The following is a 14,384-nucleotide window of genomic DNA, read 5'->3' as shown; positions in this document are numbered from 1 at the left end:
ACGCTCTTATACTCTGCTTCTGACTGGCTAGTACTCCTTACCTAGCTACTGTCAGGGCACGCCTTCATACTCTGCTTCTGACTGGCTAGTAGTCCTTATCTAGCTACTGTCGGGGCATGCCCTCATACTGTGCTTCTGACTGGCTAGTAGTCCTTACCTAGCTACTGTCAGGGCACGCCTTCCTACTCTGCTTCTGACTGGCTAGTAGTCCTTACCTAGCCACTGCGCATGTGCGACTCCCATCAAAGATGAAACAGAAGTGAGATGTCTCACTCTGTAGCCACAATAGAGAGCTCAACACACAGGGTGAAAAGAGGAGCTGCAGCAATGTTCTGTACAACAACAATATGCTGTTTTTTTTTTAAATTAAACCTTTTGAATTCAATACAATTATGAACCTGAAATTAAGCATAATATGAGGACATTAACTTACAGCAACCATCAGAAGCAATACCCATGACTGCCACAAAGCTGTTTGTACTATAATAAAAAAAATCACGTTTTCTCTAGAAATGACACGTCATTTGACATTTTGTGTAAATAATTTGGCCAATGTGTGCCATTTGTCAGCTGTTTGACCTCTGCAGTTGATGACTGCCTTGAGAAATAGTGAAGAAATCACAGTGAATTGATTCCTGTTCCGTCACTTTGACAGATGGACAGGGCCACTGCTGGATCATTGAGTGGTGAAGGAAACATTATAACATCAATATTAGCGACCTTGCATCACCAGCAATATGGCTTTTAACCCCTAGTGTTGAGCAATGTCTGAAAAACACACACACACCATCCACAATAATCACTTAAAGAACACCCTGCACAGATAACTAGTAACTAATATGTAAGTAACAAGCAAGTAATAATTAATTATGGGTTAAGTGTTGTTTAGTGCCTGATTAATCAGGAATGATTAATTAAGGACGTGGTCAGTTAGTAAATAATAGATATCCAGATATTAGTATAGTAAGTTATCATTATCTAATGTTGTCATTAAAGGAATAGTTCAGCATTTTGGGAAATTTCTTTTTTGCAGAGAGTTAGATGAAAACTGCAAGACAAGACATAGTCTGGATCAAACAAACCTGTTCCCCCTGTTCAACTCTTTATGCTAAGCTAAGCTAACTGTCACCTGGCTTTAGCTTCATATTTCCCGAACATATTGTTATATTCAATTCAATCTTCTTAATTCTTGGCAAGAAAGCTCATTCTCAAATAAAATGTGGAAATCTCCAACTATTCCCAGAGGTATTCAGAAACTAGATGTTTAGCCCTTCTGTTCCTGATTTGTTCTGCACTTATGCCCCGAGAGCCACGGGAGATCCATTACGGGTTGAGCAGTACTCCCCATGGCTAATAAACTGGCCTTTATGTGTGAAACTGATGGAGTTACCCTTTCAGATCATAATGGGATGAAAAAAAGATATGGAACATTGTGACCTGGTAGCTTGACTCTTAAAAGAGAATGTTGTCATTTGCATGTGTGTATCTGGGAAGTCATTAGGTATGTACATACGCATTGGAGAAAATAAGACAACGTTGCAGTTTTTATATGATATCACAAAATGTCTTCCCCCCTCCTCCCCCAAAATGCTTTAATTTAGACAATCAATATTTAGTTGAAAAAATGTACGAGTGTTGTAATTAAAAATTGTATTTGCTTGATCATTTTCATTGACCACTCCATCGATCAACCCACTTGCTCAATACGGCAGATATTTGTGTTTTTTGTTGCTCAAGATAAAAGTGCTTAGTGTTTACCTTTGGGGAAATCAGTAAGCAATGAAATATAGATATGCCATGGGTTAAAGAGTTGCAAAAATATCTGCTGTTTGTGCCCAAGGAACGCTGTGCACTAGTGGGAGTCATGCACATTTACCATCAGTTTGATTGATTAGGCAAGCAGTTGTTTCAATTTCATGGACAAAGTCACATTTCCTTGCCCTATAACCTCAGAGGGAGATTTAATGGCAAGAATCTTGGTCCCTTAGTGAGTTTAATGCCATCCAGGTCTGGACGTGGGGTAGTAGAATGTGAAATGTTGTAACACTTCCCAAACTGAGAAATTGCTCTGCAGTGAATGCATTTTGGCCTATTGACATAAATCTACTGCTGTGGTCACTTTCAATTGCACAGCCAGTTAAGGATGTGTGAGAGCGCCATGCCAAGTGACACATTCTAATAAATATTCATGCAGCACGTAATGCATGCATTTATATAGCTTCATAGTAGTCTGGACAGTGGAGCATGGGATTGCACAATAAAAGAACAGACTGATTTAAGTCTTAGGTAGAAATGTTTTCAACTGAAGGAGATTTTTCCCATCTTTGGTGTAGCGTGGTCCTACTGGAGATAACATGTCTTCATCGGTCCAACATTCTGGCTACAATCAGTAATGTATCCTTAGGATTATTATAATAAAACAGTGATGTTTTGTTGAAAAATTAATCAACATGACTGACCCATCTTTAGCACTTGTTATGCATTTTTAAGGCCAACAGATAAAATCTCCATATACAGCATTGTTTGGGAACCAGAGCTTGGGTCCTTCCAGGGAGGTAGCGACAGAAAAAAATCTTTTTTATTGTTTTATTTTATTTAGTTTAGTTTTGGATGTCTTACTGAACAAAATGATGCAAATTAATAGGATGCGGTCCCAGTTTCTTGCAAGGCAGTGACCTCCAAAAGTCAACATAAAAAGACTGAAGCTTTTTTGAGGTTGCTTAGCTCTAAATGACTGTAATGAAACATAAAGTAGATTAAAAAAAAAAAAGTTGTTGATTCGTCAAAGCGACCTCCGCTCATTATCCAAACTCAGGAACAGACTTGAAATAGAAACATGGTTGTCTTTAATGGCTGTTTCTTCACCACACTTAACACTCCACATGCCTCTCTCTCTCTCTGCTCTCTCCTTGAATTTGCCCTGACCTTGTCACAGATGGATATACCACAGATGACATCGTATTCTTCTGGCAAGGAGGAGACAGCGCCGTGACGGGCGTTGACAAGTTGGAGTTACCTCAGTTTTCCATTGTAGAACTCCGCTTGGTGTCCAGGGAGGTCAGGTTTACTACGGGTAAGGCTGTTGTAGAAAATGCTTCTAATTAGGCTGAAAGTGTCCACTGCATACACGAAATGAGGCTTTCATGGTTTAGAAACACCTCTGGATCCATATCACCACTGGGAGTTCTGTGAGTGGGGGCAACAGTAAATATGTCATTGTCACTGCAGGGAATATGATTATATTGGGGTCATGCAGGAAGATTGTAGGTGGCCGTTTCCACTTATTTTTTAAAATGTGCACTGACTTGCAAAAACAAAGCAAAGTGCAACTAAAGTACCAAACATTGAATCGTGATAGCTGCAATAAATGCACTGTGCAGGAATTGTTGGTACTTCTAGGTACTTGGTATTTCTATTTAGTTCAATTTTCTACTTCAGAGTGACCGTTATTTGCCAGATATTGTTTCACCATGCAACCAGGATAATTGTCTCCCTCTGTCTTAATGCTAAGCTAAGCTAAGCTAACTGTCTCTCTGCCTTTAGCTTTATATTTAGTGCACAGGAATGAGTGGTATTGATTTTCTCATTTAACTCTCAGCAAGAGGGTGAATACGTTTATTCCTTCATTTATTTTTTGGAATCTGATTAGTTCTTCCACCACTGGCTGAGACACATTGAGAGGATCACTCCACAAAATGTTACAAAAGAATATCTGGATTTAAACTACAGAACAGTCTAGACGTTGCATGTTCTACATTCAGTATGATAGACTTTGGACATGTGTGTTAGGGTGTGGTGATGGCATGCAGAATGCTATTGGTTCTATATTTAAATCTTTGACTTGCTGTATAGAGATGATCCATGGACTTTAGACAAATTCAAGAGTGAAAAAGCCCCAAAACAAAAAACTAAAAAGTGATGTTTTGGTAATAGAAAATTAAGAGCAAGTTTCCAAAAGTCAAACTCAAGTGTAATTCTCATGTTTGATTTTAATGAAACTTGTGAACATTTGTGGCCACCATTAATCTCGGATGTACTTGGGGGATCTAAGCCACTTGTCCCAGGTTTGATGAAGTATGTATGCCATGGTATTGATTCATTAAAAGATTTACAGGAACCTGGAGATGATGAGGTCATTCATCATTGTATGTTCCCTATAGCAAATAGCCTTTTAGATTAAAAACCATCACGCTTATCTGAAGCCTTTTTATTCTTTGGTGACATATTGGAAATAAAACTGTAGAGTGAATGCATAGAATGGAATTTAACTGTATTTAGAGCACTTTGTATTGTTTCCAACCTCGTAAATATCCAGTTATAGCTGAAGGTGAGGGGTCCTGCCTTGATGTATATATTGCTGTTTGCATCAGCATTGCATTGTTGTGGTTGTTTAAATTAAAGTGCAGTTAAAAGACCAATTAATGTCTTGGCACAAGCAGCTGATATTTCCCTGCAAAACAGTCAGTGGAATGAGTCACCACCTTGCAACCACATCTACAGTATTTTCCTTCCTCTTTTAGTGTAAAGGCATGCGTTGCAATTATGCACCTCTGAAATGTCCTTTTGGTAATGTTTAGAGGGCAGAGAAAGTGCAAAAGAAAAGCAAAGCTGCTCTCTGTGACAATTCTCAGAGGGATGCTGGAGCTGCCTGCTGAGATAGGGGGTTGCAGAAAAATCTGCCGTGTTTGCGACTTTCTGCCATGTTTAATTGGAATCGAACTTGTCCCTGGAAAGGAATCCATCGCTTTGGGGAAATTAAGTGCTCCATCTGAACAAATGGAGAAATGACTACCCTGCGTGTTGTCAAAGTGCAGGCTTTGGAACTCTTAGGTTCTGCCAATGTTTCCCTACCTCCTCTCCTTTTTTTTTCCATTCATGTGTTTTCACTCTGCCCCGGCTCTTTTCTCAAACTATCACTCCATCTTATCTCCTTATTACAGGTTCATATCCAAGGCTTTCGCTGAGTTTCAGGATTAAGAGGAACATTGGATATTTCATCCTGCAAACATACATGCCCTCTATCTTGATCACCATCCTCTCCTGGGTCTCCTTCTGGATCAATTATGATGCCTCTGCAGCTCGGGTGGCCCTGGGTAAGACAAAGCCACCGCTGCATTTAATAACTGTACCTTTTAAAATCCCGTGATTAGCAGCGGAACTAAAGGCATGTGGCTGTCTCATTGTTCAATGTTGTTGCCTATTTACTCTCATGTGAAACTATCAACTTTATTCAAATCAAAAAGTGACAGTAGACACGCTGATGTCCTAATATGATGTCCTTTTGTCCAAATATGGAGTAATATTTCAATCTGAAAGAAGCAATTACATACTATAAGTAAGCCTGAGGGACATGCTTACTCATAATATAAAACCTTGAATTAGAAAATGTGTGCTTGAATTAGAAAATGTGTGCTAAAAATAGCATACAATGTCAATATAAGTTACCCTCTCATTACTTTTACTGATGCCATATTAATACATTTACATTACTGTGTATGACAAAGAAGCTCTCAGCTCACAGATCACTCATATTTCAGACAAAAGATCCCAAATATATGAGTATTTACAGGCCTTTGACCCAATGAAACAGTCCTTTTTTCTGTTAATTGTCTAACAAACCTGCACAAAAAATAATCTGTATGTTAGATATTGGAGAATTGACTTAAGTTGACAGATAACTATAACATTGTTTTAACCAATTTTCTAAAATTGTTATTTATGCTACTGTATGTTGAAATATGTGTTCTTCAAATTAAAAGGCTAAGGCAGGAGACCGCACTCAAACAAATTAAGTGAATAAAGTGCAACAAAAATTTTTTTTTGTATTTGGCTTAATTGTCAAACAATACAAATATCTAGTGCTGGTACTCAATACCTTTAAGCTTTCGTTCGAAATACCACAGTAACAAGTAGTATCAAAACTTCCCAAGTCAAACTTTCCTCTTTGTACTTATATCTAAAGAAAAACAGAGTATTGGAATGGTTTTGCTTGCAACCAATCACCGCAAGCATTCTTTGACTTAATGCAACGTGTGATTGGCCCACCGCAGCAGCAATTGGATCATTGGCGGTGGCATTTTTCATAACAGAATGCTTCATATTACATAATGGGTATCAAATGAAGCGGAAAAAAGGTATTCTGTTGGTATCTGTATTACTTAAGGGGTACTGGTATCGGTACAATAGCCTGCCCTATGTAGAGCGCCAAATACCTTATGGGAAGTGAGTTTCACAGTGCTCCTGCATTATTCTGTTAAACTACAGAATGGTGGAATGTAACTAAGTACATTTACTCAAGAACTGTACTTACTGTAAGTACAATATTGAGACACTTGTACTTTACTTGAGTATTTGATATTTCGTCTACTATGCACTTCTACTGCACTACGTTTCAGAGGCAAATGGCGTACTTCTTACATACTGCACTGCATTCATCTGACTTCTTATTTACTACAGATTTAGATTTCCCATACAAATTGAAAGATCATCTAACAAAATATGATGTTGTAGATGAAATAGTATCGTTACAATTAGCTACCTTTTACTGGCCACAGCATCACAATGCTGCTTAAATGCCAAGGCATTAGTAGGACTGATCAAATAATATGGTGTATGATAATATTACATTGGAATATTACATTAGCTGCAACCTTAACTTTTTTTGCTAGTTGTCCTTTTACTTACAGGTTTAGAATGCAGGACTTTTAGTTTTAAAGTGGCAGTATTTTTACTTGTCAGTGTAAACTATAAAGTGTGTGTACATGTGTGGATGTTTAAAGGGTAACCTTCTGTGTCTGACGGGGAATTCTTTGTTTCTGTGTGTGCTGCTGTGCTCAGGTGTGACAACGGTGCTTACCATGACTACAATTAACACCCACCTTAGGGAGACTCTCCCAAAGATTCCGTATGTGAAAGCCATCGACGTCTACCTCATGGGCTGTTTTGTGTTTGTGTTCCTGGCCCTGCTCGAATATGCCTTTGTAAATTACGTGTTCTTTGGCCGGGGCCCCGCGCAACAGAAGAAAATCAATGAGAGGCTGAACAAAGCCAACAACGAGCGCACAAGATACGAAGAGAAGCGCCTGAGGGAACAGGTTTGCATCTTCATCTGCTACCTCGCTTTTACTCTCTGTGTCAGCCAAAGTTCAAGTACAAAACAGCTATGTTATGCACATAAGTTTCTTAGCCATAGTCATTTTATCCATAGACACATATGCAGTATTCCCTGAAGTAATCTTCCAGAAGCATACTGATGCCACCACAGCCCAATATGTATTCACCAACCATCATCCATTGCTTCTACCTCAAGCACTTTTTATCGAGCATAGACCTTTTCATTGAGATAGCGATTCATCTAGCTCAACAGTGCTGTAAACATTCTCATTTCCTATTTAGGTTGTTGTCTATGTTTATGCTGTAGGCTTCGTTCATTCTCACTCTGCCGCCTTGTATTTAAACATACATTATTTTCCAGCTAAACTGGACAAAATATCAAAATGTGGTATTTTTTAATTTGGCAATGGCAGATGCTGAAGTGGTCAGACTGAATGAAGCCCACCCTCCCTGTTTTTGTGTGTGAACTACTAAATGCTGTGCTTATTTAAGGTTTTTTACTGTTAACTTTATGTCGTATGCATTGTGTAATTTTGAGAAAAATGTGCTTATTTGCCAGAATTTATAGCCGTTTTAATGTTCTCTTCATTTTTCTTTCACATTGCAAGGACTCCATTTCCGTGCCGTTTCAAACCAACACCTTCAGGTCATTTACACAGCGAAGAAATCTGTATCTCGAGGAACAAAGAAAAGTTGGGGTACATTTATTTAGAAATCATATCAGCTGTAGGCCAGCCCTCACAGTAAAGTCAGATAATTAAGGCTGTTAAAATTACTTGTGTCACTTTTTTTGTAAGTGAAAAGTCACTAATAGATATCTGTATAAAGAAACTCTTTGTTGACTATTTCTGTGGCATGCTAGTTCCATATCATCCTTGCATTTTGACAGCTTGGGGGACGGGTGGGGGACTTAGAATAAGTTTCATTATTGAGGGAATTTTTGGGGCTACGGCTCGCCATTTCAGCTCTAGCTGACTCTGTGTCTTTCCCGACAACTCGCAGGTGGATGCTTATGGAAACATCCTCCTCACCACACTGGAGATGAACAACGAGGTGATGCCTTCAGACCTGGGAAGCAGCGTCAGTGACTCTCGGAATTCAGTCATGTCCTTCGACAGCTCCGGGGTCCAATTCAGGAAGCCCATGGCGCCCCGAGATGGCTTCAGCCACCACTCGCTAGATCGGAGCGCCATGCGGAGCCGGGCCAACTGTCGGCTACGCCGACGCTCCTCCAAGCTCAAGTTGAAGATCCCAAACCTGTCAGATGTTAGCACCATTGACAAGTGGTCCCGGGTCATTTTCCCTATCACCTTTGGATTTTTCAACCTAATCTACTGGTTGTACTATGTGAATTGATGTGCATCCCACTAGGAATCATGGGCCATATTTTGAGAGCACATTAAATTGGCTTTGATACAGTTCCAAAATATGTATACACATATACAAGTTGAACATATGTATATGCATATTTCTATATATTATATTTATATATACACGTGTGAAATCTGAGGGACCTTTCTGCTGTACAAAGTATTAATAGGATGACTTGAATGTTTAAGAATAATCGTGAGAGAAGAATTTCAAGGCTTTGAGTTTCTTTTTCCTCCTGAAAGAAAGAAAAAAAAAGAGAGAAACAAACACACACAAGATCCCACCTGGGGTTTTGGAACAAAAGACTGCATGATATTTTTGCTAAAAAAAAAACACACAACAAGAAAAAAGAGAAAGTGAACACTCTTGAGAGAGAAAAGATGTCTCAGAGTCCCATTGACTTTTTATTGATACTTATTGTAATCAAAAATCCTCTCCTGCAGCTCATAAAATCAGTGGTGGCTCGTTTGTTCAGGCATCAGCTGAGTGAGATCCTTGACACCCCCCCCCCCCCCCCCCCCCCCCCCCCCCCCCCACCCCCACCCCCGCCACACAAAACCCCGCCCATCGCCCATGGATAACATGCCCGGAAATCTCCGGTTCTACTATGTACAGCAACCTTGTTTGGATTATGTGTTGTTCCTTGGGTTTTTTGAAGTGATATCGTTCTCTTTATCAGACTTCAGCTCTGGCCTAATGGGTTCCATTAACGGGCCGCGTGGATGGGATGGCTGACGGCCGCATTCCCGGCCCAGAGTCAACGCAAGCTTGTGTTCCTTTCTCTTCTCATGTTATTTTAAGAAACATGTCCTTGGGTGTGCGTGTTGGGGGGAGGGGGGGTCTTTTTTCATTATGGTTGAAAACAAGTGCTGATTATTGTAGATATGATTTTGTCTTGAAAAATACTGTGATTTCAGAGAGTGTTGGAAACATGTTCTAGAGCTAGGGCATTATGAGATAAAAGAGTCAAAGGTATGCATTACTCATTTTGATTGTGTGGAAAAAAAAGCATTCTATACATTTTATCATTCAGTATTCTCACAAAAGTATACTTGTACTGTTTATTTCCTCCTATTGATTGATTCTCATGCTCTTTAGATGCAGAGTTCATTGACGTCATATCCTGCTTTGTGTTTGCTAGAAGGTGAAGGGAGGATTGCTTTTGTGATTCATTTGAATTTGTTCCACAGCGACGATGTACTGACGTGTACAGTATATTCAAAAGAGTCAACATATCAGCCCGCAGTTTGACCAGTCGTCATTCGGTATACAGTATTTCTTTGTTTGTTTGTTGAGCATTTGTGTTGGAGTCCCAGTTTTTTGAAGCCAAGATTATTTGATTGGGATAGTTTTGGGCGGCCCGGGCAGAGGATGCGAGAAGGATTCAACATTTCACACTCGAAACTCAATCAGTGCCACATAAACGCTCCGAACTCTGAGGATCAGAAACATCAGCCTAATCAGGAATGATGCCGTGATTCTTGGGGAGAAAATGTGTGATATATAGCCATGAATTGAAATAACAACCAAAAGGCCTATAATCCATACGCATTATTATTTTGTCTGCTCTCACACACACACACACACACACACACACACACACACACAATGCATTTCCGGTGCTCAGGTTTTTTTTTGCAAAGGGGGAAAAAGTACTGTAGGAGTTAAGATGAAGTCAGAGCATTAGACGACAGAGACAGATGGATAGTGGACATTGGAGGGCAAAAATACACATTTTAAAAATCCTCCCATGCCTGTTTAGCTTCAGCTGGAGTGCAGATCAGCATTTTCCTCAGTGTCATCTTCACTTCAGGCACAAACAGGCTCAACTGGGAGTCAAAATCTACACAACCAAATCTACCATTGGGTCCTGTGGCGAGAAAAAAAAGGGATTGGCTCATTAGAATACACAGCGCAGGGTGATCCCTGAGAAATTCAGTTATTATACAGTACACCAACAAGAGGAGGGGCTGAGGGGCTGCAAAGAGATCAATTTATCATAAGAAATACCCACTCCCCTCCGCAGCGCAGGGTGTAGTAGTGTGCATAAGATGTCTACGAAAAGGAATACTGATCAGATACCAATTTGTTCCTGTAAGTCCGAGTGAAGTTTGTACAGTGATGTGGCCCGAGCTGTGATCCGAGTTTAGTATTTCTTTTCGTTTAAATTTATGCATTGTTGTCATTGTACTGTACTGTAGACGCAAAATGGAAAAAAAAAGAAAGAAAAAAAAGATCCCCTTTTAAATATCCGGTAACCCATGAAAATATACAGCAAGATGGAATGAGATTTAAAAGAAGACATACTGAGCTGAATGTTGTTTCTGTCTGCAGCCGAACAATCTGTTGTTTGTCTCCCAGGCAACTGTGAGGTTCAAAGGATTACACGACCGAAACATAGTGATAAGTCTTATATGTAAAGAGAGTAAATTTGTTGTTATTTATGAGAAAGTGTGCCACAGTTAACTAAGTGATCGGTTTCTATTGTGTTATATAGAAAATACATTTTCAGTACTATAGGTGACTAGTAAGAGTAAGGCTGCAGTCACACCAAATCAGACATTGCGGTGAAAGCGCCCTTCCTCACATTGATTTGAATGTGGGTAGTGCATTTAAGCTGTGGCGGTGGGGCCAAAAAGTTGCAACTTTTTGGAGAAATGCATTCTTGTGTCACACCGCGGTGGCCAATCACGTAACCTATCGGCAATCAGACAAAACAAAATGGACTATCGCACAAACCTGCGCATGTCGTCGCAATGCGTGATTCGGTGTGAATGCAGCCTAAAGGCTGGAATGGTGGCATATGTGCACAAATTCTTTAAAATTTGCCAAATGGAAGGGAGTCAAGATTGAAATGCAATGATCTTGAATACAGTAGCATCAGTTGTTGGGCGTTTGTTATGCTAGTAGCGGCTAATGTAGCCTCGGGGCGCTAGCCTCAAGCAAAGACGAGGAGAGGTCTGGTAAGATCACTTCTTTCTAACTCCACACCCCCAGATTTAATTCAACTCCAAACTTGTAGTATTCAGACCGACACCGACGCTGACTCAAGTGACATCACTTAAGGTATTTATCAGATTAAAAGGCTTTATACTACTTTTTTCCACATTATGCAGTAGTTCTCCCCAGGAACTTTAAGCATACTTTTGTATGTGAAATGGGTGGAGTTCCCCTTTAACTAACAATCCCTGCGATATGCATGCTGCAATTCTAACTTCTCATTTGATACGCTGCAATGAAGTCATTACTAGATATGATTCTCCTTTTTCCAATTTGTTTTCGCAATAAGATAGAGAGCAGATCTTGATTGCGTTCTCCATGATAAATTACACCATTGGTACAATAGTTTATGTTTGACGTGGATAGAAAGTCAGGGGTATTCAGCACTTTTGGATGTGCCCATTCATACTCATGTTTCAGGTAGCCTTGTTCTTTAGAAGAAAAATAAAATAAGGTGGTAATAGTTAGTGGATAATACCCTTTACAAATTATTTTTTGTTGTTGAATCATTTTATTCTGGTCTGCACAGCAACAGCTTGTCAAACTGTTCAAAGGCAATATGATGGATCTTTACTAAGAGTAGAGTCAGAGTGTGAGGCCAGAGGAAACTTCCTGTTCCAGTGCAAGACACGCCCATTTTGTTTGTAAAAATAGAGGACTTAAAGCAACCGTAAGTGTTAACTTTTATCCAAAACAATGGAACATGTTTGACCAGAAAGAAGCCTAATCCATCTACTCTGTGGTTTCAACTTGCACATTTTGTAACGCAAACCAAAACAAGTATCAAATTGTCATTCAGGTCTGTTTATTCCCAGAAATGAATATACACATGCCTATTCAGGTATTAACTCTTTTTTTTTAATATATATATATAGTTGATGCATATCTTTACTGAACTCCAAACACATACAAAGGAGACACATTAGCAGCCCTTGCATGCTCGCAAAATATAATCACCACTCATTTCACTCAGAACATGTATTACCTGCTTTCTGGAAATGAAATCAGCACATTCATCCCAAAAGCTGTGAGGATCTTCTGTTCTATGCTTTTACTTTAGGATATTTGCTTATACTAGAGAGAAGATAGATTTCTTTTGACACATATGTTCAAAGAGTAGAGGAGGAGAAAAAAAAGTTTTGAACTGATTTCAATGTGAATTTTCTTGCCTCTAGTGTATATGTGTAATTACATGTGAATTGTACTGTAAATATGATATCTTTCACTTAATAGTTCTTAATGCATGAACAAAAACATGGCAGTTCGTAATACCAGCTAGCCTCACTGCTAATGGCATGGACAGCTTCTCTAGCATTGGCATACTTCTGCAAACGAAACCTAAAAAATGAAACACAAGAAATACACGGTGTGAACAAAATAATGGAGAAATCAGTGCTAAGTCCTCTCTCACAGTGACGGAGTTTCTGGTGGCTCTGAGCTTGTATTGGTTCACCTGCTCCCTAGAGAACAAGGCTAATGCTAACGCTACTGAAATTACAGTATGCCTTGGTTCCCTGTCAGCGAATAGGATGGTGCCATCTTGAATGAAATTCTCTCCCACTTACCGTAACCAGTTTAGGATTTGCTGCAGATTTCAGTACAGTAGGCCTATACATGCAGCATTTACCTCACGGACAACAAATCACCGAGTCCTGCAGGAATCTACAACAACAACAAAATATTATGGGCATGACAGGCTAGCTGGCTTATAGAGGCTAGAGGAGCAGGATAGCCTTAAGAAGGCGAGTGGGATGTTGTTTCCTGTTCCTCAATAAGACAGTGTGTGCCCTTGAGCAAGGCACTTGGCCAATTGCCCTAATGCAGCTGCTAATTTGCTAACAATAGAAGTCTATGTTTGTGCGGTCTAGCTCCCGGAAGTAAATATCTTCAGCTATGCGAGGGTATTGATAGGAATTTTTCTCCTGGATAAATGCAAAGATTAAAAAAAAAAAACGTTCCACAAATGTCCCTTGGTTCTGTGTTCAAGTACATGAATCCCAGTATTATAGTGTGAATAAACTGTCTCGCCAGTGCTATAATTACCAGCTGGGATCTAAAATGGTTAAAGTTATAAATCATTTCATTTTTTTTTTTTGTTGACTCCAGTCTTCACGTTAGGCCGTTTCATCTGGGATTACACTACTCCCCGATAAAAGATATGCATGACGGGCCAAACCTGTGAACACCAAAACTGTTCTTTGAGTTATGAATAGCACTAATAAAACATGAGTGGACCACAAAAATGCAAGAAAATTTCATCCACAAAACACCAGAACAAGGCTGACAGACTCCTCACTGTTGGAAGAACGTTTGCTGGTGCAGTCATTATTTTGTATTCACCTTGTAGGTTTTGTTTTGCATGACCCGAGTTTTGAAAGGTTTATTTTCCTATATTTTTTACTCCACACCATCCGATCCATATCCACAGCCAGGAAAATAAAGAACCAGTGTTTACATGCTCAAATTGCACTTGTTTTACAGCCAGCTCTATAAATCTTCTGGAACAAACTGTTCGTAAAACTGGAGGAAAAAAACGTAAAAATAGAACATACACGGTGTGAATCGTGCGATTCATGAACATGTACTTCTATACAATGTATTTACTGTAAATCACACAATTTGGAATAGATGCACCAAGTGCATGCTGTAGTTTTATCAGGTTCAGCATATAAGCATTAACATCAATCGCCCTTCAACTACAAAGGATGTAAAGGATGCTCACCAGTAGCATCTGAACGTAAGCCATGTGATTGCACACTGAGTGGGTGTTCCCAGTATTTTCTCTTTAATAAGTTGCCTCTGGTTATGGTCTGTTGTTGATTACTGTGTGATGATACTTGCGAGAAGCTGTGCTGAATCCTAGTTACTCATCAGTATGCCTCCCTCTTTGGAAGAGCATG

The 14,384-nt window shown here is 39.5% G+C and overlaps 1 protein-coding gene across 2 annotated transcripts in view; it reads left to right on the top strand.

Moving 5' to 3' along the window:
• Positions 1-13,921, top strand: part of gabrb4 (gamma-aminobutyric acid type A receptor subunit beta4) — a 60,385-nt gene extending 46,464 nt beyond the window's left edge. Inside the window, exons 6-10 of one of the 2 annotated variants that reach the window (XM_034889208.1) lie at positions 2,936-3,073; positions 4,941-5,093; positions 6,838-7,094; positions 7,722-7,811; positions 8,116-13,921. In XM_034889208.1, coding sequence (XP_034745099.1) covers positions 2,936-3,073; positions 4,941-5,093; positions 6,838-7,094; positions 7,722-7,811; positions 8,116-8,469 — 992 coding nt within the window. In that variant the 3' untranslated portion in view covers positions 8,470-13,921. The remainder of the gene's footprint in view (positions 1-2,935; positions 3,074-4,940; positions 5,094-6,837; positions 7,095-7,721; positions 7,812-8,115) is intronic. The other variant, XM_034889209.1, reaches the window with a different exon arrangement.
• Positions 13,922-14,384: the final 463 nt, after the last annotated feature.

The sequence above is a fragment of the Etheostoma cragini genome, chromosome 13 (genome assembly GCF_013103735.1).
Source record: "Etheostoma cragini isolate CJK2018 chromosome 13, CSU_Ecrag_1.0, whole genome shotgun sequence".
Lineage (NCBI taxonomy): Eukaryota > Metazoa > Chordata > Actinopteri > Perciformes > Percidae > Etheostoma > Etheostoma cragini.
The sequence above is the reverse complement of the archived record's forward strand: the minus strand, read 5'-3'. Positions and strand labels throughout refer to the sequence as shown.